Below are 25,366 nucleotides of genomic sequence, written 5' to 3'. Positions count from 1 at the left end.
CTGCCTGTGATGCAATGATTTGTGTTCCTATCAGCTGCTCTGTTGCACTTTAGGAACACGAGCTGTGTCAGCGGTTGACATTTGCAGCACGGAGGTTATGCACAGGCAGGAAGTAAAGGAAGAGGTGAATTTCCTTTATACCATGTGAAAGGCAAGATTTAGAAACATAAACGTGTGCTCAAACTTGTTCAGTGTTTTCCACCATTATAAACTAGTATATTATATACTTATTAGGGATGGACCGATCAATATTACGTATCGCTCCGATACTGACCTAATTTACTGGATCGGATATCGGAGAGAAATAAAAAAAAAATGTAGCCCGATCCATTAAATATCAAAAAAGCACCTCACAAAACTTGCGACACGGCGTAACTCAGCTCATAACCGTAGCACGTCGGACCAGTACACGTCATGTGATAGAGCGGCTGTGGCGTGCGAGACCTGTCGGCGGTCTGGTTGAGCATAGGGCTGGGCGATATGACCCAAAATTCATATCTCGATATTTTTTACCTGGACGGCGATATAAGATATATATCTCGATTTTTTTTTTTTAAAGCCATAAAGTAAGAACAAAAAGAGAGTTCTTAGTCAAAGCTGTGTCCCAGATGTCACACAGGCACTTTTATTAACATAGAGCAGATGTACATAAAATTTACTCAAAAATAAATTATGAGCATTTATTAAATAATAATGCTCCATAAATAAAAGAAAACAATGTTGTTTTTGTGCATAACAAAAAGCTCACAATTGTGCAGTCAAAATGTAAACTAAAAGACGCTGAGCATAGTAACAAAGACAGATTTCACAGCTGCTCTGTTCCCAACTTCTACTCTGTGACTGACAGCATTGAGTTTGAAATCCTCTTCGTAACCACGTCTCTGAACAGGTGCCATTTATGGTCCTTATACACAGTAGGGTAATATTACGTTGAAGCACAGTACGTATCACTCCGCGAAGGCTCCTCGGTAGCCGTAATGCTCTGACAATCCATCAAGCGGTGCAGCACCGTAGCTTACCAAAGTCGTAATAAAACATTTTTGACAGATTGCTGAGCGCCGTGTACCACATAAAATCGGTTTGCGGCCATCAAACACAACCAGAATTCATACATAAGGCGCGCTGTCAATTTTTGAGAAAATGCAAGGATTTTAGGCCGCGCAGCGCCTCTGGGCTGCATGGCGTTAGCGTGGTTAGTTCGTTAGCGTGGTTAGCTAGCTAACACGTTGACGGCGTCCAGCCCCACGCACGGGTCGATGCGCAGTAACTCGTTAACAGAGATTTGCCGTGTTCATCTTGTCGCTTCCTGCAGGTGAAGCGATGGGGGAGGAGGGGGAGTTGTGTTCAGTGAAGGAGAGGCGAGGCCGAGTAACGTTGCGTAAAGACAAAAGTGGACGAAAGAGAGGCAAACCTGCGGCTCCACAAGTATAGTTATAACGTAACATAGACTATATCGATATAAAAGATATTGTCAGATCTTATATCTCGTATAAAAATATATCGATATTTTTTAAAAACTCGATATATCGCCCAGCCCTAGTTGAGCATTTAGAGCCTCGCTACCAAACCAGCATTTCATCTCAGAGGAAGGTATCCCAGAGAGAAGAAAGCAAGTGTGTAAGTTCATCTCTGAATGTTTGTAAAGCATTCCCGATATATGGAGCGACTGCCTCTCTCTCCCTCTCCTTCAATCATGAAACTGATCAATGATCAGCTGATGGGCTTTTCTGTCGCGAGGCCGTCTCTCGTTTGTTTTTGGCCCACTTTGCACCAGAAAGAGGAAACCAGCGGCTGAACAACAGCAGCACATTGAAGCTTGATAAGCTGTTGTTAGACTGTATTTAATATTACTTTCTACACCAGGATCTTTTTCTACAGCTGACCTAACTGTGCAGGGGCGGATCTAGCAAAGTTTAGCCAGGGGGGCCAGCAGGGCATGAACAGGGAAAAGGGGGCACAAAGACATACTTTTCTTTCTTATTCTCATTTAAAATGTTGAGCTTTTAATAAATAATTATCTGAATCTTACACCCAAAGTTTTAATCTGATGTAAAATATATAGAAGTCCATTACTGTATATAGTAACTGTTAAGTCTAATATACCCTAGTAAGCTATAGTACTTTGTCCTTTGGGAACCATCTGTGCAGTCTGCAGCTCTGTAGAAGAAAGATGTTGAATCTATTTAATTATTGTAGAAAAATAATTTATTTCTGTGCTTTTTATTGTTAAACACGTGCATTAAATTATGGTTGATTACGTCGATTAAGTATCACGAGGCGGAGGGTGGGGGGTGGTTTCCTATTATTTTTGCTGGGAGTTTGCAACCCTATTAGTTTGGTTGCTTAATATTTCTGCTAAATACTCTTTAAAATACCAGAATAGGGAGGATAGAGCAGGTTTAAGTTTATTTGCTCATTATTGCTGAACTATGAAATATTTTGGGTGCAGTGTATTTTTTGCATACAGGTATAACAGAATAGCTTTAGTGGGTTTTTTTAAACTTGAGTATGAACAAAATATTTTTTAAAAAAAAAACAGTTTTATTGATTAAAAAATACAATATATCAGAGTCATATCGGTATCGGCAGATATCCAAATTTTTATGTCCAATACCGATATCATAAAAGTGGTGTCGTGCCATCTCTAATACTTATGCTCAATAAACTTATTCAGTGTTTTCCACACTGAAGTAGGCAGGCATAAGTATATGACACAATAATAAACACCAAATAGTATTTTTTTTTTTTTTAAGTTGTCATTTCTGCCTAACAGAATGATGACATCCTTTTCAATTTACTACTGAAACACCCGTGCCTTTATTTTGAAAGTTCAGCTAATGCTACCCAGCTACCCTTCTTGTCCTGCACTCCTTGCTGTGTGGCCGGGTTGTTGTTGTAGTGGTCCTCAATGTCTTTCTCAGGCCATCCCAGAGAGGCTCTGGTTCTGTGGCCAAATACAGCTAACTCCACCTTCTTGAACTGCAGCTGGTGACAGCAGTCCTTGTTGCTCTGAGGCTAGCTAGAGAAACACTGACCAGAACCTGCGGCAGCCAGAGAACCGCTTAATGTGCCCCTAACACTGAGATCACGGAGGCTCCAGAGCACAACAACGACTATTGTCCTTTGTATTGGTCAGTTGTTTATTTGTTACCAAGTACTTGACAAATAAACATGAAAACAACATTAAGCGTGTTTTATTCATTCACTCACTTAAGAAAGCACATGCTTCTCTAACTTCACACATATACGGTTTGCAGCCATGCCTACTGCAAATAAAGTCTGCATTGTAGCTGTAAACTCATTCTGCACTTAAAAATTCTATTTGTTTACATTCTGGGACAATTTCAGGCTGACTTGTTAATCACAGAGAAAGTGATAATTAAGTGACCTCAAGGTCACATAACACAATTTCAAAATAAAATAACTGTTGGACTACTGTATCAAAAATAAAAACATACTGCATCACTACATATCCTTCATATCCTACCTGTGTAATGTCAGCCAGTGGCTCTTCATCTTGGACTAGCATCTGTGCGAACTGCAGGCCCTGTTCTGGATTGATCCGCATCACATTCCTGAGCAGAAAGATCCAGTCTGGTGTGTAGCCGACCTGGAACAAAGAAAGAAAATGCTACAATAACCAACAAGCTCTCTCCACTCCACTTAATGGTCAGAACCAATTTCATTAAACTAGATTAAAAAATAAATAAAATCCAGAGTACAGATAATTAAAAGTAATGGCCAAATGCAATCTTAGACATACCTTTTTGGCGTACAGGACAATCTTAGGAAACTGACCAGTCTCTGCAAAGCACTGAATGACCTTGTTGGGAACGTTGGCCCTCAGGTACACACTGAGAGCCAAGGTAGGATCCACCGCCTTCACCAAGTCACCCAGTTCTTCAGAACACTCCAACTGGAATACACAAGAAGCATCAGACGTTTAAGAGAGACAATTATGAAAAACAACAACAACCAAAAAAAAACATTGTTTAAATGCAAATAATAAATGTATGACAATAAAAAAATCTTAACACTGTTTCAGTAAAAGGACTAGATGTTACAATCCCTGACAATGCACTGCTTCAAATAAAGTCTTGAGGGATGGCTGAGGAAAGGCAGAAACTTTACCAGCGGGACACATTGTTGTGTGCCTTCACGGGCTGTTTCGGTCTTTTATCACAAGCTGTTCTGCCGGATTTTAGTTTCTTTTTACCTTCCTTGGTTAGGTTTAGGGATTAGAGATCTGATCTAGATTATAGTATTAACACTTTGATGGACTTCTCTAAAACTGTTGGGATTGGTTCTCCACTGATATAGAAAATATAGCAAATATTAAGTGAATGAAAATCAACTCAAATGCATAATTCACTTTTTTCTTAACCATGGAGAATTTGTAGATTCAAAGTTTCTGAAGGGGACTTCCTAAATTCCTTGCATATCACGTGATCCTGCTTGATCCAAGATAACAGGCAAGTTGTGTAAACATAACAGGCAGCTCAGGAAGAGCGACTTCCTGCGAGCTGGCGCTTAGATGGATGTACAGTACCTTGTCTTCCTTCAACCACTTTTCCAAAAGCTGCTTTCGCCCCTGCTGGAGGACAGGCCTGCAAAGCTCCAGGGACTCAAACTTATTGAGCTGACCCTGGTCTAACAGGATACCAAAGTACTGCAGCAAGGGGGAGGTTTGGCCAGGCTGAGTGGGAACACTCTGGAAACGACGGATGGTATCTGGAGTGCGCAGGATGCCCTGAGTGAAGAAATGTCAGCAGAATATGAGAAAAGCCATAAAGCAATGATAAAAGACAAAACGGGCAGTAAAAGACCATGGAAGTCACTAATGTACCTTTGGTGCATTAGCAGCAACCTTGGCGGCCTCGGAGTAGTTGCCAGCAGCAAACAGGTTGTTGAACTTGCGTGCAAACAGCTCTTCGGCTCCCGTGAGGTTGTTGCGGACAGCTAAGCGGAGAGCCAGATCTGGATTCTGCAGCACGTTGGTGATGTAGGGAATGATGTTTTCCTCTTCCACACAGACAGACAGAACCTGTGCCACAGGAAAAGACATTTTTAAAGTCAAAGTCAATCTGTGAAGTTTATGTCAGGCATGTGGAACAGATTCACAGATTTGGTCAAATACACAATGAAACGTTGATTGGAAAAACAGTCTTTTGTACTTTAACTCATCTTAGATACATTATGACCACAGAGGCATGATTCAATACACTTTTGTCAGGTAACCAAAAATAAATAAATCAGTAGTCAAGATGTTAAATTTAAGTATGTGCAATGAAATTAAACTCCGTCTAGCACTGGGATATGGGTGCTGAATGCAAATGTTATTTTAGTGGCTCAGTGTAACACAGGGCTTGTGTGTGAAGTCTGGCAACTACTCAAGCAGGATCACTTACTATAATGTTACTGGACTAAATGGAAGTAATGTGGAAATGTAAATACATCAAAATAAACAAAAAAGAAGGAAAAGGAGTTTAACAAAAGGTTTCCTAGTGTTCATCCTGTGTTCTGCTCAGTGTGCACTACATGTGTCCAGAGGAGAGTACGCTTGTAGAGGCTGATATTAAAGTCCGATAATTACTATCATGAGGGAGACCAGCCTGCACACTAAGCCCAGGGTGGCCTAACATTTTGTTCCTAAATGCTAGGAAAAAAATATCAAGTATCAAGTGATAAACCTAGTTGAGACAGATCCACCAAGAACAAATAGCAAAGCTCATTTCAGGCAGACACTACCGAGAGGATCTACACTGACAGAGAGCACCAGGATGTGCTTCCCACTCTGCATCACACGCTGATGGGACATGGGCCTTTTTCCACCCGTACTCTGTCATTTAAATTCTCCATGTTACCTCCTCCACCCCTGTCGGGTTTCTGTGCAGCAGTTCAGTGCTACACCTATAATCAATGCATGTCACTGACAGGCCAGGATACTCTCCTCATGCACTCACTGATTTTACATTCATGAGCTCAATATCTTAGCACTGTATGATAATGTAATGTTTTCCCACCTGAAATGTTTACGAGGTAATAATGATGTTTTTCTACTCCCCGACATTTCCATAAAAATATGGTTATGTTGATTTAACCGCCCCCGGTGAACATTATGCTGCTAGTCTAGTTGAGACCAATTTTCCTTTCACCTGGCTACTTGATGGAAGTATATAGCACTGGAGTAATTTATTACTCAGTATCCAATTACTAATTTTGCTGGTAACCAACCCAGTTAACCAGAATCAGTAAGTGGCGCAGACAGCGGCCTATTCTCTCTCAGATCACTGTCTCTGTGTGCTTGTGACACACACACACACACACAAGTACACTCACGCGCACACACACACACACTGCTCTGGCAGACTGTGAGATCTGTCACAGTCTGAGATCAGCTTTCCTCTCTGCGCTCAATTATTCATGTGGTGTGTGGCCTGGCTGGATCATTATTCATCAGCTAGCTGTATCCAGTTCTCTTCTCTGGTTCTGCTTCAGAAAAGCAGTAAGACGCAACAGTCGCTGCTTTCTGTTTGTGAAACACTACACCTTGGATTATTTATAATGACTCCTGGCAAAGTGAACCTGCCTGATGACAGACAAACAAAGAGATGCTGCTGTCAGCTGATGTTTGTTGTTGCCCAGCGTCATATTTGCTGGATATTACTAGGACTAGAGATGAAACAAGATTTAAATAGTAAAATTGAACTATAAATTAAGATGTTATGATATATTATATACAGATTTTTAGGAAACTGAGTGGAAAATATACGGTTGCACGTTCCGTTTCGACATGAACAAGACAGCAACTCCAGGCATCACTTTAATTTCCATGAGCAGTTAGAATTAGCACATCGTGACATTCTTACCTGCCCCTTCCTGTTGACCCCAATGATGCCTGAGGTGGCCTCATGTGGAGCGGTGACAAAGATGGTCTCTCCACTGATGCGGTTCATGTAGATGCAGGTGCCAGTCTCCAAGTCATAGAGATGGATGTAGCCATATTTGGTAATCAGGAAAACCACATTGTGCTTTGAGCTTATCTGTCAAAAACCAATTTAGTGATGTTACATAAAGCTGTGCATTGCTATCTGAAACATCACCAAAACAGTACCTACTCAAAGTGTATTTCTGAGTTCAGTGAGAGGTCAGGGACGTCTACAGAAATCAGAGACTTGCTTTTGAAAGTGTGGGTTTCATGTGTGTAAGATACACGGATGACCAGCCATGATGAAAAATATGGGCCTACCAGCAAATAAGATGACATTTAGCAACCATAGTGGCTGATGTTTGTTGTACATCACTATTTGGTGGACAAGTGGTCTGGTGGTTAAGCACCTGGAGACAACTGTTATTGTGATTTGGCGCTCTATAAAGTTATTCTAACAGAGATTTCCTTGTCAGTAAAAGAAATTATGAACAATTAAAAAACAAAAACATCACCACACATCAGCCAAACTGGTCTTTTAAAACACTGATAAACTGCAGTTTTGCCAACCTAGTACTACCTTTCATGCTACTGATGTCACACAAACATACCTGCATGGCTACAGGGAAGTCATTCTGGGCTTCTGGAGGGAAGAAGACATCCACTGCTTTCTTAGGAAATGGCTGGTTACCAGTTGGTGGGGTTCCCACTTCAATGATGTGCAACTATGATGAGGACAAAACATTTGTAACAAAACCATACGAGAGAAATCACTTTTCACAATTATGTTTGTAAAAACCAGTCACCTTCCCTCCAGCCTGGCCTCTGACAGCAAAGCAGAACAGAGTTGACTCTTCTGCATTCCCTTCTATCTTAAACTGGGCGAAGCTGGCAGCATGGCCTTCAATGGGCTGAGAAACTTTTCTCTCAACAGAGTACAGCTGCATGGCTCCCACCACTCGATTTTGCTGAAAGAAAAAACAAACCCCCCCAGAATGAAAGATATAAACATGCATAAGGTAATTATGACCGCATATTCCTTGTGACTGACATGCTTCGACCATAGATTACAAACCTTGGCTTTGTTTTTTGTTAAACCAGAACACATGCAGAACAAACTACCTGAGCTGAGATGCCGATGAGCAGGAGCCACTTCTGCTTGGCATCAGTGCGGTAGTTGATGATCTGGCAGCCTGCCAGGCTAGAGTGCCGGTCAAAGACTTTCACGGGCTGTGAGTCACCCTCCATGCTCCAATGGTAGACGGCATTGTCAGTCACAAGTGCAACTGTGTTAAGAGAGATCCACTTCCAAAAGGTAACATCGTCGGTCATGGTGTGCGCCTTCATCTTGCTCTTCATCTCAATGTTAAAGATCTGAAGAGTTTTGGCAGCTACAAGGGGGAGAAACAGGGCAGGAACCAGGCCACAGGAGAATGTTATAGCTCACGATAAGAGCGAGTCCGTGCACACAGAGAGACGCACACAAAAACCTCCCATAGGAAAAGAAGCACACCATTTCTTTTTTAAAGAGACAAGAAATTTGAAATGTTGTTTTGATGGCACAGAGGTCATCAAGCAACAATGCCACAACTGATAAGATGAAAAACATCGAACAAGCTGCATTTTGCAATTTTTGTCATATGAAGTGTAGTGAGAGAAAAAAAAAAAAAAAGGAGAATGTGAATTAGGGCTGCTCGATTATGGCAAAAATGATAATCACGATTATTTTCACTGAAATTGAGATCACGATTATTTGACGATATTTATTTAACCCTTTAAGACCTACTATAGAACCAAGTCCACCAGAGCTTATATTATTTTTTTACATGCTGTAGTGCCATTTGTGGGAGCATTTCAAGTTGCTATACATCAATACAACTGTTATAGCCCATATTTTAATAATATGTATGCATTAAGTCCATAGTAATTACATAAATTGCAAAAAAGTGCAATAAACTACAAAAAAAATTGAAAATCGCTTTTGTTTTGTTTACATATATTTCTACTTGGAGAAATTTAAGAGGTTTATCCCTCAAAACTTTAAATACAATAAAGTTGCAAAAAATAGTTTACAACAACAGGAAATTTATTTTGAGTGTCTTCATAGTTTTATTTTGGAGATACAGCAATTTTTATATACTGCAGGAAAAACAAAAAACAATCCTATGATGCAAATTTGCAAAGAAAACAGCAGGTGCATCATTTCACTGTGGGAAGTGTTACGAACAGCTGATAGGAACGGCAAAGCCTGTTTCTGGAATATTATGTTTTTGTTCCTGCAAGCGCTTTTTATGCAATTTTTGCAAAGCTTTATGTGGAACGAAACCGTGACCGAGGACAAGCTGATGGCATCAGATGTAAGTACAACTCCTCCGGTTTCATATGCAAAACAAATTATTGCGCTAGCTTACACGGTTCAGGTTCTACAGGGATTTAAAAATAGTTACGCAAAACGGAGCGTGCTGCTCTGACCGGCTTTAAAGGGTTAACAATGACTTTAAAAAAATAATATAAAATAGTGTGCAACACCACTGAAGTTTTTTTTTTTTAAACTCTCTTTTCAACCAACGGCAGTCACTCTCCAAATAACTTCTGCTTAGCTTTCCGAGCTTCCCTCGGGTCCTCTTAATCAGCGGTCTCCAACCTTTTTTGCGCCACGGACCGGTTTATGCCCGACAATATTTTCACGGACCGGCCTTTAAGGTGTCGCCGATAAATGAGGGAGGGGCTAATAATCGGCTCAGTCATTTTTAATGATCGTTGAAAGCCCAGATCGTAATCGTGATTAAAATTCGATTAATTGAGCAGCCCTAATGTGAATTTATTTCCAGAATACAAAAGGTGCGATAGGCTCAACGTGAACTTAAGTGCATACAAATTCATAATTTAAACCAAATGGTGCATCAATGTAGGAAGCCAATAAAAACACTTCTGCTTACTGCCACTGACTGCATGAAGAATTATCAACATGAATACAATTATTGAGAAAGGTCATTTTCCACGTGTGACAAAATTAATGAAGGATTAGAGGTGCCGACTGTCACCGAATGGTTCGATACATGCCTACCTCTTTCTTAGTACAAGTCATTCTAGATTAGAGGACACAGACTAGTGAGTACGGTGTTGTGAATATTAAATAGTGTGCTAAAAATAATAAATATTTGGAATGTTTCAAACATATTTGAAACAATTAGAAGAAAGTTCACTCACCTGCATTTTCTGTATTATTAGTTGGGGTTAATTTGAGAAGCTAAAGCTTTACTAAGAAGCAGTGTGACTTCTTCACTTTTTACCTTGTGTCAGAAAAGCGAAGACCAATGCATCAGCCAAACCGTGAAGATTATTTTGCCATTACTAAGCCAAAGTACAATAAGCAGATTGGTAAATGGACCACTTGCAGCAGTAGCAGCCAAATTTCAAAGAGCATGCAATATTTGAAATTCAATCATGATTAGCGTCTGGCGGTGTGTGTGTACGTGTGTGTTTTGTGGTCAACCTTAGGTTACATGGAGGAGTTAACGCTCAAACTGTGTCACAAGACGAGGTCAACTAAGCATCTTCACTATGGGACTGAACAAGAAAGAGCTACACTGGCCTTACACTGCAAAAATACAAGGCAACAGTTTGCATCTGCTGCGCTCTATATATACACTCACATATCTATATTATTGCTAATATATATTGCTATATATTGTAATATATCTATATCACTAAAGCACTTCTGGATGGATGCAAACTGCATTTCGTTGCCCTGTACCTGTGCATGTGCAATGACAATAAAGTTGAATTCTATTCTATACTGTTGTGCTTCCTGTTCCTGTACATATATAGCTCCTGTTTGCTGTGATAAGGTGCTTTTTTTAAGCATTTTTATGAACTGCCTTAAAAAACGGACACCAGTTCCCTCAATAAATAAATCACTGATACCGTGTGTTTTTTTCCACACATGAATAGTGGGCAATGTGGAGGGACTCATGTTGACACATTGTCCACAGGTGCACCATCACACATGCAACACAACAGGAGAAAATCTGAGTCATACATGTTATCCCTACTGGAAATTCACTTTATTTAGACAAGACTATTGGCTGGACCTGAGTGAGCAAGAGGCAGGACCCAAAACACCCACATGCTCATTGTGCAATCACCAAACAAGTACCTGTTTCATGATATGGGCGCAGGCAGCTGTCTAAGCTTAGTGAGTGAGACACTCACATTCTTACAAGCATCTCCATCAGGCATGAACCTGAACAAAACCAGGGCTGCAGCATGTGTGTGAAATGACCAAGTCGTGACATAATATCACTGAGAACACAGGGACAAAGCTTTGCCCCCCCCAAAAAAACCAAAATTGCTTTGCTCACAAAATCTTTAAAAAGGTGCATAAGTAAGCTCATGGACTAAACACATGAGGATACTCAAGGTTTCTGAGCTCTTGGATAAGCTACCACAGTAAACTTATGAGTATAATTTTATCATTTCCACACCCTGACAAGCAAGCCTTACAGATTACTCTTCATTCTATGTTGTGACCCAATTCAATCCTCATCAGGCACTACACGTGACAGAGTAATGTCCCATTAGGACCATGTGAAGTAAAGTCAGTGCTGATGACAGGTGGCATTAGACTTCTCGCACAGATTACAAGATAAATTCCTGTGCTCTCTGGTCTTGTAACAAACTGTAATATTTAGTTCTTATTACAGCGAACAATTAATAAAAATTATTAAGCATAGCTTTGAGACAAATGAAGAAAGTTAATTACAACATAACACAGATGGAAGAGGACATGAATTTCAAACGGAAACCAAGAAATGCAAATTAAAATGAAATCATTTTACCCACAGTATTATCACACTTGCAACAAGTTCTAAATCACTTGTACATAAAACAAAAATGATGAAATGCCAGCAAGCCGTAAAACTGTGAAAGCTAAATCCTGTTTACAGAATATTGGCTGAATTTCAAGAATGCACTAAAACTTGGTTAAACATGTGTGTAAAGAATACTTAAACCTAGCCCATTAGTGCTGAGGCTCTAAGAGCAAACAAACTCTACAGTAGTCTCTATGCTTCAAATGGATATTCAGCTTATAAATGTTGCTTTAAACAGGATTTTACTTCCACAATGAAGTAGTTAAATTTCAACTCACCGTCTGCAAACACATAAGAAAGCAGTAAAGGAAAAAAAAAATAAGAGAAGACAAAAACAAAAACAACAAAAAAGTCAAAGCAATCATGGATGCTGGACAAAAAGAATAAAAAATATCCCATTCTGAGTATTTACAGGACAAATGTTTTGAGGAAGAAAAAAAACAAAAACATACATGTTGGCCATTAAAAACTAATCCACAATGGAAAACTAAAGTAGCTGGATGTGTATGGACATAAATAAGTGAAAATAATTCATAATATTCTTAAAATTTTAAATGGATAACATGTTGCTATATAGAAGAAAAACATGTCCTAATGAAATGCTGTAAGTCCCTTACAAGTGGTTAGTTAACGTTTGTGTTAAACCCTGATATTTAACACACAGGATTTAACACATTTCCCTCTCTCTGTGGTAATGCACTGCACTCAGAGACATGCAGCCTTTGAAATGTAAATAGACTGCCATACCTTTAAGTGCAATGACCTTGCTGGCTGGATTCATGATGGCGCTGTCAGCTGAGATGGGCCTGCGGATAGGTGTGTTGGGGTCGGCCAAGTCGATGATCACCACCTGAGTCTGCTCACCCACCTTCTCACGCACACAGATGAACTTATCAGACTCCATGGTTAGGGTGCTGAAGCCTATGTTGGCCGGATTGATCCCTAAGTTTTGGAGCTAAAAGAAACAAGGGGAAAAAAGCAGAACCATGTGAGCCTGAACAGAACTGGGCAGCAAAAGGTTCGTTAGGTAAATATGAAGATCATCTTGGGAAACAATACGTCACATTGTTCCTGTCACAATTTCAACCTAAGCCTTTGACAAATCTATAGTCAAATTAATGCCAGGAGTTGACCAAACAACAGGGTCCACTAAGAATGTTGGGACTTTAAACTCAGCTACTGTGCACTACCACAGAGAGCGGATGAGTTTGCCATACTGGAGCTAGGCAGCAGTTCTTTGGACACATGTAGTTTTGTACTGGATGTAACAGTTATTGCCTGGCCTGGGTGGAGAGCTAATGCACAGCCAAGTTCTCAAAGTATGGGCCAAAGAGGAAACTGCAACATCATTACATAACACTCAAGTGTCTCTTTAGTCTGACTAACAGGAACTATTCACAGTCTGACATCTCAGAAATTATTATGTTTCACAGGAGCTGGTTTGCCAACAATATATACCAATATCAGTGCATGAAGAGGATTCTGTCACGTCATATAGACAACCACTGGTGCTTTATTTTGTCCAAGTTTTACCTAAATTAACACCAATTTGAATCCCTGAGGGAAACTCAAGTACATTAGAGCACGCCTTAGCTTTAGCTTCAATTACTTGTAGGTGTTCCATGAAGAGAGAGACAGGACACGTGAAAAAATTAACCTGCATAAAAATAAAGCCTCAGGCTGTGTGTGAAACAATTTGCCGCATGTAACACCAGCAAGTTCTGCAGATCTGCTTACTGACAAAGGCTGGAAACAGGGTATCCTGCCTGCCTTACACAAACCCTGACACAGCAGTGCTTGCTGAGGACAGTCAGAGGAGCAATGGGCAAAGCCAGCTCTGAGCGAGAGTATCAAGAAGAAGCAGTTTTCATTGCTTAACTATACGAATAATACTCAACATGAAAAATAAGAAAAAGGCAATTATCAACCACATGCAGCCAACACTGGTATAACGTAAATTTAAAGGAAATGAAACTACAAAAACCATCCCATGCACCATGTTTTGCTGTTGCAACTTCCTCCAATTTTTGGCTGTCAATGAGTAATATACCACAGTTGTACAACTGCTGAATAATCACAACTATTTAGAACATGGTTTTGTGTTTAAACCCAAGACCGTTACCGTGTATATACATTTTTATTTATGGCCAAGTATTTGCATCTTTGATCAGACATAACTGCTATATCATGCGCAGCAATCATTTACAAAAAATAAACATATATCCTATTGCAGTAATGTGAATAAAGCTGGTAATGGTTGTATAATGCTTTGCTTTCAGGAAAAATGGCCTCAGAAATGTTACAATGCTTTCTCATTTTATTCAAAATAAATCCGTGGGTGCAAATGACATAAATATCTTTTGTCTTTTCAGTAGACAGCTGTTACTATACTTATAATGACGCTTAATAAATCTTAATCTGTGTGTTAAAGGTGCACAATCTATTACTGCCTGCTTAAATTAACCAGCCATAAAATTTTACACATTCACTTGTAGTCCTGAAATGTTTTATGTTGGAGGGGGGGGGGGGGGGGGTTAAAGCATATTGGATCACTCCCATCTTTGTTGGCAAATGTTCATTTTTAAGACTCTTGAGATAAAAATGTGACCCCCTTCTAAAAATTTTGCCTAGTTCAATTCTAATCAGCAAACACACTCACAGTTCTGAAAACTGCTCAACGAAAGAGACCTTTTATCAATGACAGGACACACCCTCTCCACAACCCTGCCCCAACCACACAGTGTGTAACCTGGTTCCCTCTCAATGACAGAGCAAACAACTGTACAGAACAAGTCTTACTACAAGCTATGAGGAAAGAACTGAAAACTGATCTGAACATTTTTTTTGAACAGTGGAGAGGTGACATCATACAGTAACGTCACTGCAGCTTCCATGCCTCTTATCGTTGCCATTGTCCAGTATGGAAGCCTTGTTTACTAAGACAACATTTATTCAAACACCGGACAAAGGGAAACGGCCTATGTGGAGAATCCTTCTGACCCTGAACACATCAGCTTTCACTAATATCTAGCAACAGTTTGTTTCATGAAAACACAGCAAGAGATACTACATAGCTTAAATTAATTTAAATAGATGGTCAGCATAACCAAGCACTCTCTATTCAGTTATGGCAACATCCCATGCAGCTGCTGTGTGAATGAACTACTAGTTTGCCTTCAAATGAGTGCACTTTAATTCAAACAGATGTATTTCTACATTTTAAAACACAAGAAGAAGCTATTATTACACAATATTTCTAAACAGATTTATGCGTTTCGCTTCCCTCTCATCTATTCTTGGATCAGCAGGAAGCCCTTTCATTCACACATGAAAAGCATTTCTAAAACAGGAAAGACCAGCATGGCCTTATCACAATGAATGCTACCCCTCTTGCACGGAATAAAGAAAAGCAAACGCAGACTGATTGACCACACCACAGTTTGAGAGACTGTTTTGCTATGGAAACCTTAGAGTAAAACACTACTGTGGGTTAACACTGCTGCAACATCACTGAGCAGGAATTTGGCTGAAAGCAGGTCAGCCCAAAGGAGCTACAAACAATGTGGAAAATCATTTAACCATTCAGTCTAGCACTGCTCTGCATAGCTGTTAACACATCAACCAACCAACTAGAGCCACACAATTATGTCCAAAGTGACGTTGTTCAATAGTAAAGTCATTATTATTCATTTGTTGAATTCTCTGCACTCTGATGTAAACAGAACATTGCTTTGTATAAATCTTTGTACTGAAACTTAGCAAAATTAAATAACAGACCACTGATTTCACATTTACACTGTGCTGCACTGACACACTGCACAAGCTCATTTTTACTGATATCCAAGTTGACAATTTGAACGATTCACATAAAACGTTGTTTTTCTTGGTCTTTACGCATTAACTATACCGCAGACTGTCGTGTGTTTTCAGGGTAAAGGTTAGTTAGATTAGTTCTGTTGCTCTGCAAACAGACAGTACTCTTTGAATAGGATATGCCAATATGATGAGCATGCATTTTAAATATTGTATGATCATGTTCTTTTAATTCTGATATGCCAAAATCATAATCGAAATTAAAAATTTGTTTGTGCTGCCCTCCACAGTTGATCAATGATAGGATAACAAAGGAAGAGCCTCCGAGAGACTTGCATGAAGCAAGAGTGAAAATCAAACTAATCTGTATTTAGAAAGTGTGGACAAAGAGAATAAAGAATGCATACAACTACGAAGGGTAGGCAAAGCACCTGGTAAAACACTTTTTTAATGAAGAAGAAGACGGAAAAAATAAACACATTTAAGAAAGATAATTACAGAATCGATCACCTAGAGCACGTAAATGCTGATGTAGCAGAGACTACCATATTTTTCACACTATAAGGCACACTTAAAATCCTTTAATTTTCTCAAAAATCGGCAGAGCGCCTTATAATCTGGTGCGCCTTATCTATGAATTCTGGCTGTGTTTACTGACCTCGAACGAAATTCCGTCTCCACCGTTGCTCGACGCTGCGTGTATAGAGCAGGTAGTGCAACAATAGAAAAGTAGTTGCGGGACGGCACTGTGTAGCGTTTGTCTAGGGTGTTGATCATTTTCCTAAATCCCTCGTTTTGCACAGTGTTGATGGGAGCCATATCTTTGGTCAGGTGATAAGTAATAGCCTCCGTAATTTCTTTGTGCCTGCGGGAGTTCGACGGGTAAAGGGAAGCGCTGTATAAGGTTCCCGTTATTGATGTTTGGGTGGTTGACCGGGACGGATTTTCTCCTGTCACTTTCTCGTCATCCCTGACGTGCTCTCCGTTGTTTTTCCTGCTAATTTTAGCATCACACGGCACAGCTTCTGTATCACGTGGTATAAGGCTCCGCCCTTGTCATTTGTTGAGCAGGAAGAGTGAGCGCTTGTTTTCATGCAGATTACATGAAAACAATGTAATGTAGCAATCTGGCTGCTATCACTACCAACATGAATGAAGACAGAAAAGTACACAATAGTGATGTTTGTAGGGTTACTGAAGTAGGGCTAGATGGTATATAATGCTGTGCTAGTGATCGCTAGTGACACAGCTATGTTAGCATAACAAAACATAACACAGTGAACCTGAACGCTAACTTTTTTCCACTTGATAAAAGTTCCCGATGTTTTTTTGACAAATGCAATCGCATGGAAAATTGCTGTAAACGGACCAAACTTCTGTAGGGGAGAACAACTGAGATAATCCAGCCACAATATGAGGTTAGTCATTAATGCAAGATAAGATAACCTTTATTAGTCCCACACGTGGGAAATTTGTTTTGTTACAGCAAAAAGTGGACAGTGCAAAGTTACATAGCAAAAATTAGAAAGACACTGGAACAACATATACTGGTGCGCCTTATCTATGAAAACCGACCCGTTTGTCGACAGTGCGCCTTATAATCCGAAAAATACGGTAGTTCAGCAAGCACTTGCAATGGCAGCAACAAAATGCCAGCAAGAGACATTGTGAATTATGATTACACTATTACCATTATTCATCTCTTTACAAACCATTAGCTCAAGCCCAGCCTTATTTTATTCAATGACAGATTATAATGTTCTAGTTATTTTTTCCACGATCAATCATTTTTTCCTTTACTGACCAAAACTGCTATGCTATATAAGCTAAGGAAGATACCTGGCCATGTGCCCTGTAGTGGTGCAACGGATCAAAGTTGATCTGTAATCCGAACCGATCCCACACCACGGTTCGGCACGCATGTGATCCGAAGATTCAAAAAAGAAGAAAAAAAAAAAATATGTGTATGGTGGCGTGGTGGGTCTGTCAAGCAATAGTTATGGTCAGCGCTAGCGAAGTGGAGTGGAGTGAGTGGAGGAGCAGAGGAGTTTGCAGTATTTAAGCAGCCCTTTGCTGCCCAATCCAACCGGGCTAAAGCTATTACAAAAGCTATTGCGGTGTTTAGCTGCAGACGGGAGGCCGTATTCCTTTGTGCAAAACAAGGGGTTTAAACTATGATGAACGTGCTCGAGCCACGCTATGATATCTCGTTGCGCGTCCACTTTAGTGGCAAGATCATTCCAAGCATGTATGATCAGAAAAAGATTTAAGTTATGGCTGAAATGTCCCAGGCATATTCTGTTGCCCTAACTACTACAAATGGGTGGACCTCCGGGACAACGGAAAGCTACGTGACCGCGACAGCTCATATCACAGCAGAGTGCGATATAATGAGCGGTATGTATTATTGTAGGGTCTACCTTACAATATAAAGCGCCTTGAGGCGACTGTTGTTGTGATTTGGTGCTTTATAAATAAAATTGAATTGAATTGAGTGGTAGATACAAAGCCCTATATTGTACCATAATTTGTTTTTTAATAATTGCATGGAATGAGTCTAGAGTTGAATGTTTTTAACAGGCAAAAAAATACTTCAATAAGTAAATAAGTAAATGTTCAATTTTTGTCTTTTTTCGCTGATCCGAAAATTGATCCGATCCGTGACTTAACACCGTGATCCGATCCGAACCCTGAGATTTTTCATCCGTTGCACCACAAGTGCCCTGTAATCTTATCAGTGGCAGAAAGTGCCCATCCACATGCTTTATTGACAATTTACATCAGTTATACACCAATTAGTTAAGTTAGCATAATTATGTATTTCTCAACAGCACTAGGGACAAACGTGACATTCAGAACAAAAAGCCTAATAAAAAGATCCCAATTTGAAACTTTGAGACAAAAAAAAAAGTCAAAGCAGATGCAGATTGCATTTTTATCTACTGGGGAAAAAAAGCACATTAGCCAAGGTTTACAGACACTCATGACCTCGATTTATGTCATAAATAGACTGACTCCAATACCTTCAATGTGAGGTTGCAACAGGAACTGAGATCACAGTACAGGAAATTATCAGTTTTAATCACAGTGACAACAACTGAACTTCAGAGAAGGACAGATAACTCAAGTTTAAGCAAATCATATCCTGGGAATGAGAACTAACTAGATAAAAATATAATTAACACCCCATATGATGGTACTTATTCACTTAGTCCCTTGGAGAGGGAGAGGCCATTCTGGCCAAAAGTTGGAAACACTATATAATCTTAATAATGTTTCAGTTTCTTTCATCCATTTTTGGATATGCTGTCACTACTCTGCGTAACAAAAATATTTAACAGGCTTAAAAATATTTTGAAAATCTTTACATTTTTCTTTACCACAAGAAGCCCCAAACCCTGTTTGCAACCAATGCAATAATATATCGAGCATGTACTGTTCCAAAATAGGTCAAATTTTAAGCAACTCCTCTATAAACAAATATATAACCCTAGTAAGAATGGAGTTTAACCGACTCCAAGAAAGTCAAGTCAAACACATTTAGTAAAGGCCCAACAACTGAGCACATGGCTGCTGCATAATCTTACAATGACAATAAATCCACAGAAAGATTTGAACTATTCTCCAACAACCTGTCAGCCCTGTCAGTAGAGTTAACCTGTATGCTCTTCCCTTAAAGGAAAGCAGCATCTTGTTCAGCAGAAAATAAACTTTGCACATGTAAAGTTCAAGGCAGGGTAGGGAAGGATGTGCTATGTAATGTGCTGAGGCTAGCAGGACTTGTTTGCAATACTCCACAACAGGAAGCCAGGGAGTCATTGTCTACCAGGACTGAAACAACAGGCCTGCCGAATCCTGCCTTCTCTGCTATCATGGGCCACTGGAGGGGGACATGGGATCATGGGTGAGGCATAAAAAGTGCTGCCTTTACAATTATAGTATTAGAAAGGAAAAAAGATGGAAGGGGTTCTGAACATCATCTGTCTCCAGTTCAGGTCATTTCTTGCTGAGGTGGTTGTGAGACTACAGTTTCCTTCTTTCCCTAAATGAGAGCTTTATCTTACATTTAGAGGCTGCTGCAGAATGTCAAGTGTTCAGCAAATCTGTATCCTTGCCAGCCTGTCACGAGGTATCAGGTGGTCATTTACTAGCACAGGTCAAAGTGTGACATGCAAACCTTTGTAAAAAGCATGAAACAACCTGCCCCTCCTCAACAGGCAAACAGAAGGGATGTACAAGTATTTGCTTTGAACTAAATCAATTTGCTATTAAATACTATTGTGAGTGCATTTAACTTTAGATACAAAGCGTCAGGTTTTCAAGGAACTAAACCCTTTCGCAGACTACAAACACCTAATTTAAAGCTAACCACAACACTTATTTGAAAGATCACCACTAATAATCACATCCTCTTCTTTCTTGCACCCTGCGTAAATTTGTATATTTAACTCAAGGTCTTCCTATGTAGGGCAAAATTTATCTAAATGACAATTTTTTGTGAATATCAAACTCTTTCAAAGGAAAAGAAGCTAGTACAACTGTAAAAGACAGCCTAGTCCAGTAATATAATGACACTGAGCTATAATTAGTATTCTAATTAGACTAGTACAAGTAAGAGAAACTTTTTGAAATTTTCACTATATTGTGGGCCTGCTGTCATGCATTTGTTACTAAAAGCCCAATTACGGAAATGTATACATTTTCTGTCATAGTGTATTTTAATGCAGTGTTTTCAGTATATACCAAAAGACAATAGAAAAAGCTCGAGTACAATTCAAAATCTTAACCAAGGGAGATAAATGAAGACATCTTTTGCAAATGTAACAAATTACTGTGTACATCAAGACAAAAAAATCTGTGTACACCAAAAGTAGATAAGAGTAACATGCAATTATGGACTTGTGCATGTGAAATATTGTATTTACTCAACACACAATCTATGGTTTTCCCTACATATCATCAGATTATCTTTGGGCACTGGATAGGAAGCCTGCCTTGTCAAACCCTGCTTACTAAATGCAAAATGGAAGTCTTCATCAACAGAGAATGATACCATGTTGCCATTACGCAAACTGGAGCCATTTTTGAAGATTACAGATTACACTCCCGTGCTTACTTTGAGACTGGTTTCTGTCAGAACAATAACACCACTAAAACCTAAATGACAATTATCTCTTTTTCTGAATGGCAAACTGAAGGTTATACCACGTGAGGGAAAGATGTGACACTGTCACTTATGCTATCATGTCTGTTTGACTGGAGTCAACACTACACTATATAAATGGATGATATATAAAAATGCAAGATGTGCAAGTAGACCGGATGACACACAGATGGATAGTGTGAGGGAGACCAAGGGAGGGAGGAAACTGCAAAGACTGAGACTACCAAGTTTAACATGTATTGCTAGCTCAGTGCCTCAGCTCTCCAATTCAGATCCAGTAAAATCGACATGATTAATGCAACAATCCTATTTCGACATGTTTTACATCTATAAAAGTTCAGATTCAAAAGTATAGAACCAAATTAATGTGGTTTCAAGTATAATTTTTAGTTACTGATTAATCTAAAGCTTTTATTCAAGCTTTGTGCTGACTAATTGATTAACCAGCATACCTTTAAATATCCATTTAAGCACAACATCAGCAAACATCCAGTTTGTTCGTGACATTTATGTCAGTTTGGTCAGAATATGAATAATGAGCAAAATAATTAAGCTATCACCCAACACTGGTGACACCCAGCAGCCTTGAAGGGTGATCCAAAATCACTTTTAGGCTTAAAAAAAAAACAAAAAAAACAAAACCTTGAACATGGCATTGAAAACAATATCCCTGCATACATCATGATGCAAAACTGTGTGAGTGATTGAAATTGGGTTTGACTTTGACTTAACACTAAAGCAAATCTTAAAGTCTGTCTGTATTTGAACTCGCTTGGTTGAGAATTCACGGGTGAAAAACAAAAGCATAAACCATGACCTGACATCAGGACGGTCTCACCGTGGACATTTGAGTCTAAAGTATAAATAAAGCAGTAGAGCTAGATGTGAAGGAGCTATAATGGTCCATAACTGAGATATGCATATTTGCACAAAGAATGTTTTATGATACATCCAATTTTTCAGCCTAAGACATTAAACAAACAAAAAAGAGATACCTGAGGTAATTTCAAGTCTGTCTAACAGGCTCCGAATCCATTGTTAATCACAGCTAAGCACACAGTGGTGTAGACTCAAACAGTGCCTATACGGTGATTTACTACTAACTAGTACCCAAAAGAAATGCAACAATATAAGCTGAACACTGGTAGGCAGCTTTGTGGACTTAGATTAGCCTATTGGAAAATGAGATGTGATGATGATTCATATGTTATGCAACGATAGAGAAGCTGAATTTTTTTTAACATTCTTGTATTCATGGCACAATTTATATTTTATTTATCCATAAAATAAAAGTATAAATGGTTTTGGCACTGGCTAGTGATCACAATAGTACTAATTATAAAATATCACCATTGGGCCACAATCTTATATTGGATGGATTCCTGCCAACTAGCTTAAGAAATAAAACACGGCTAGCAGCACTATGTAAATATTTCTGCTCCACATGAACAAAGCAAAAAGAACATCAACCATAAGGTGAAACGACAGATTTGCATCCAGGCACTGACAGTTACTCATTTGATCAAATGAGTTCAGCTTCATCTGGTTTTTCAGTAATTGGACTAAGAAAGATATAAGATGTTTCTCACAGATAATCCAAGCTTAAACACACTCATAATAGTGGTAACCATTAGCTGGTATAATTAGAAAAAAAAGATTACTTCATGAGTATAATTAAACGGACAGCTAAAGAGTTTGACCAAGTCAAAAGTGAAAGAAATTCTTGCAGTGATTCTACCATGCATTTGTTCAGAAACTCCATATGCATCATGAATGAAACCGCATATGCAGGTCATGCATTAGTGATATGTGCTGAAGATCTCTTTGTGTTTGTCACATAACATAACCTGGTGAGTCTGAGAATTACAGTACAGTACATTAATTAAAAGCTATAGCGTCAGTTTTTAAAGATGGACCAAAGAACAAGCACAAAAAATACATTCACCTTGCAGCTGACTGTGAAATTTGTGATTTCAATGAATTAAATGGTCATCACATTTGAAAGCGAAAGATGCACTGTTAGGGGATGACAGCGCTTTTTCCCCTCACTAAAGATAAAATACTAGTTAAGTCACAATGCAATTTGCCAATTTTGTATTGCTCTGTTTGCTTCTACAACCAAAAGGACTTAATAAGCATGTCAAAAATCATTCAATAATAATTTCATTGTAACTCTAGGCACAAAAGGTCTTTGCATAGCTTTGTGAAGCTCAGCCTCCATACAACCCCATGTGATAGGCCTACATATTAACTCATCAATGTCTGTGACATGAATTAACTTCTTTATGAATTAAGAATGTCGTAACAGGGAATGCTGCGCTGTACTGAAAATGTTAATCATCTTTGGTTTAACAGATTTATCAGACACAAATTACAGTCTGGCCAACCCATAGCATTTACCTGCTATGAACAAGAACAGCGGTACCATACTACTACACTGCTAATCTCTTAAGACATGCAATTAGGATCAGAGTCTGAACAGCAAGAAAAAGTAACATCAGGAACCTGGTGTTCAAATATCCACTCAGCTAACCTGTGACTGAGCCAATGAACATAACGCCTGACCCCCTTTTTACAACTCAGTTCTACTGATCAAAGCTTAAAATGTCTTTCTTGACACCAAATTATTAGTCTCATGTGACACCCAAAGCCTTTAGTCATTGGATAACAGAGATAATTGTTTAATAAAGACCAAATACAGACTTGGGTGGATCAGAGTTCCCATTTGAAGCTTGATTTAGACACGAAAAGTCTATGTTTTATTCATTACATCTTGAAAGTCAGGAACACTTTAGACTGACCCATAGGCTTCCTGTTTCCTCCACCTGACCTGAAAGCAGTTTTATTGGCATTATAGTAAAGGTGTGGCCATTTAAAGCATGAAGTACGTACAAGCCAGGTAATACGTGGGGGTGCACAAAAAGGAAGAACTTACAAATAGCATAAAAATCTTTAATAGCAGCTCCGTTGCGATAAAGGTGTGCCTCGGAGATAAAAAGAAAGAGTACTGAATAGAAAAGGAGGCTCCGTGAATTCTTGAGTCACAGTTAACTTTGGCAAAGTCATTCAGCACGGGCGCTGGATTGCTATCTAACATACCACATGATCATTTGTACAACCAGCCAACGTGATATCCCCTTAAGGTCAAATAATCACTTTCAAATTAACACGACGGTACATATAATCAGGGCGCAGACAAATAAGGCGGGTGTAGAAGTTTTAATATTTTTTTTGCGCCGTATGGTGATTTGAAGAAATCGATTGAGCGGTGTCGCAACAGGCGACAATAAGGATAACTATTTCATTTCTGAATCAGACGATTACAAAGCACTGATAGTGACGATTAATACCAACGACAGCAATAGCCACTCCGAGAAAATGAACACTTTTGCTGTGAATGGGGCAAATACTTATGAGAAATGGTAAACACATATTTCCGTTTATCACTACGACCTATTAGCATTATTTATAAGCTGTATTTCTGTACTTCAGACTTAAAGAAGCGAACGAGGGTGGGTAAGCAAAGTGTTAGCAAGAATGCTTGATGCTACTAGCCAAGACAAACGTCATCCACCCTGTCAAGCTAGTTAGCGTAGCACCAAACGCTAACTTAGCTTGCTAGCAATCTCAAACTTGTGTTGAGAGTCTCTGAAGCGACAGCCAGTCTGGCAGTTATTGCGACCGAAAGATGAACTTGATCAAACAATTTAACCATTCATTGATTCACATACCTGCAGGTGCTCCTGAAAGCGAATAGGCAGGATCTGAGCCATGGCGGTTCCTCTCTCACTCTCCTCCGGTCTCGTCTAATGCTAACAAACTACGGCTGCTTCTCTCAGATCCTAGCCGGACAGCCAGGAAGTCTCTAGTCTAAAGTCCAATTGTAAGCGAATTCTACGCCTTATTTAAAACGCGCTGTCGGTGTGACTGTACTTTATTTGTTTTTTATTCCTTCCCTTAACTGTTTACTTGCGGTCTTCCCCGGCTAACGACTGTCACTACACCGACTCCCTGGACCTGCAATGGCGGTGGAGGTTGGTCAGCAGAGAAAACATCCCGGAAATGGAAGTGCACTCAATAAGGCGGATGGATACGTATTTCGACTTTTAAAACGTGAACTGTGCTTAGTATGTTGCCGTTTGTTTGAAACATTTATAACATTTTAATTGTTCTTTAAAATATCAAAATAAGACAATGAACTTCAGCATAAAAATATATGAGAACAAACGTAAAAGTGGGACTACTTCTTTCTGTTCGCCCTTTGATTTTTGCCACATCATTCGTCTTTCTAAATTAACGTCATTCCTACGCGGTGTATAGTAGCTGTACACTTGTTCCTCTCAGCCAATCCGATCACTCGGTACTCAAACGAGTAATTCAACTTTATTCTAATTACGGGACAGCGCTAAATTACTTTAAATTACGATTTAAATGCGCAGAGGAGATTCTTTCCTTATCATAATATATATTTTCTTGATCCTTAACAAGAACTTACTGGTCAGTACGCAGTGTACACAGCATGGTTCACATTAAAGGACTAAGTTTTCACTACAGTGCCTATTGATACAGGCCATTGTGTTTGTGTTG

At 39.3% G+C, this 25,366-nt stretch overlaps 1 protein-coding gene across 2 annotated transcripts in view; it reads right to left on the bottom strand.

Moving 5' to 3' along the window:
* The window catches only part of cltca (clathrin, heavy chain a (Hc)), a 34,923-nt gene extending 10,096 nt beyond the window's left edge, over window positions 1–24,827 (bottom strand). For both annotated transcript variants that reach the window (XM_085469415.1, XM_085469416.1), the window contains exons 1-10: window positions 24,511–24,827; window positions 12,550–12,757; window positions 8,051–8,319; window positions 7,735–7,896; window positions 7,540–7,653; window positions 6,870–7,043; window positions 4,847–5,044; window positions 4,550–4,750; window positions 3,764–3,916; window positions 3,488–3,610 (exon numbers count right to left, since the gene is read on the bottom strand). In XM_085469415.1, coding sequence (XP_085325541.1) covers window positions 3,488–3,610; window positions 3,764–3,916; window positions 4,550–4,750; window positions 4,847–5,044; window positions 6,870–7,043; window positions 7,540–7,653; window positions 7,735–7,896; window positions 8,051–8,319; window positions 12,550–12,757; window positions 24,511–24,552 — 1,644 coding nt within the window. In that variant the 5' untranslated portion in view covers window positions 24,553–24,827. The remainder of the gene's footprint in view (window positions 1–3,487; window positions 3,611–3,763; window positions 3,917–4,549; window positions 4,751–4,846; window positions 5,045–6,869; window positions 7,044–7,539; window positions 7,654–7,734; window positions 7,897–8,050; window positions 8,320–12,549; window positions 12,758–24,510) is intronic.
* Between the last annotated feature and the right edge of the window lie 539 nt (window positions 24,828–25,366).

The sequence above is a fragment of the Copadichromis virginalis genome, linkage group LG10, assembly GCF_057382275.1.
Source record: "Copadichromis virginalis isolate Kocher_CV1m ecotype Utaka linkage group LG10, C_Virginalis_male_GT1.1, whole genome shotgun sequence".
In the NCBI taxonomy this organism is placed as follows: domain Eukaryota; kingdom Metazoa; phylum Chordata; class Actinopteri; order Cichliformes; family Cichlidae; genus Copadichromis; species Copadichromis virginalis.
This window is presented reverse-complemented; position numbering and strand designations above follow the sequence as displayed.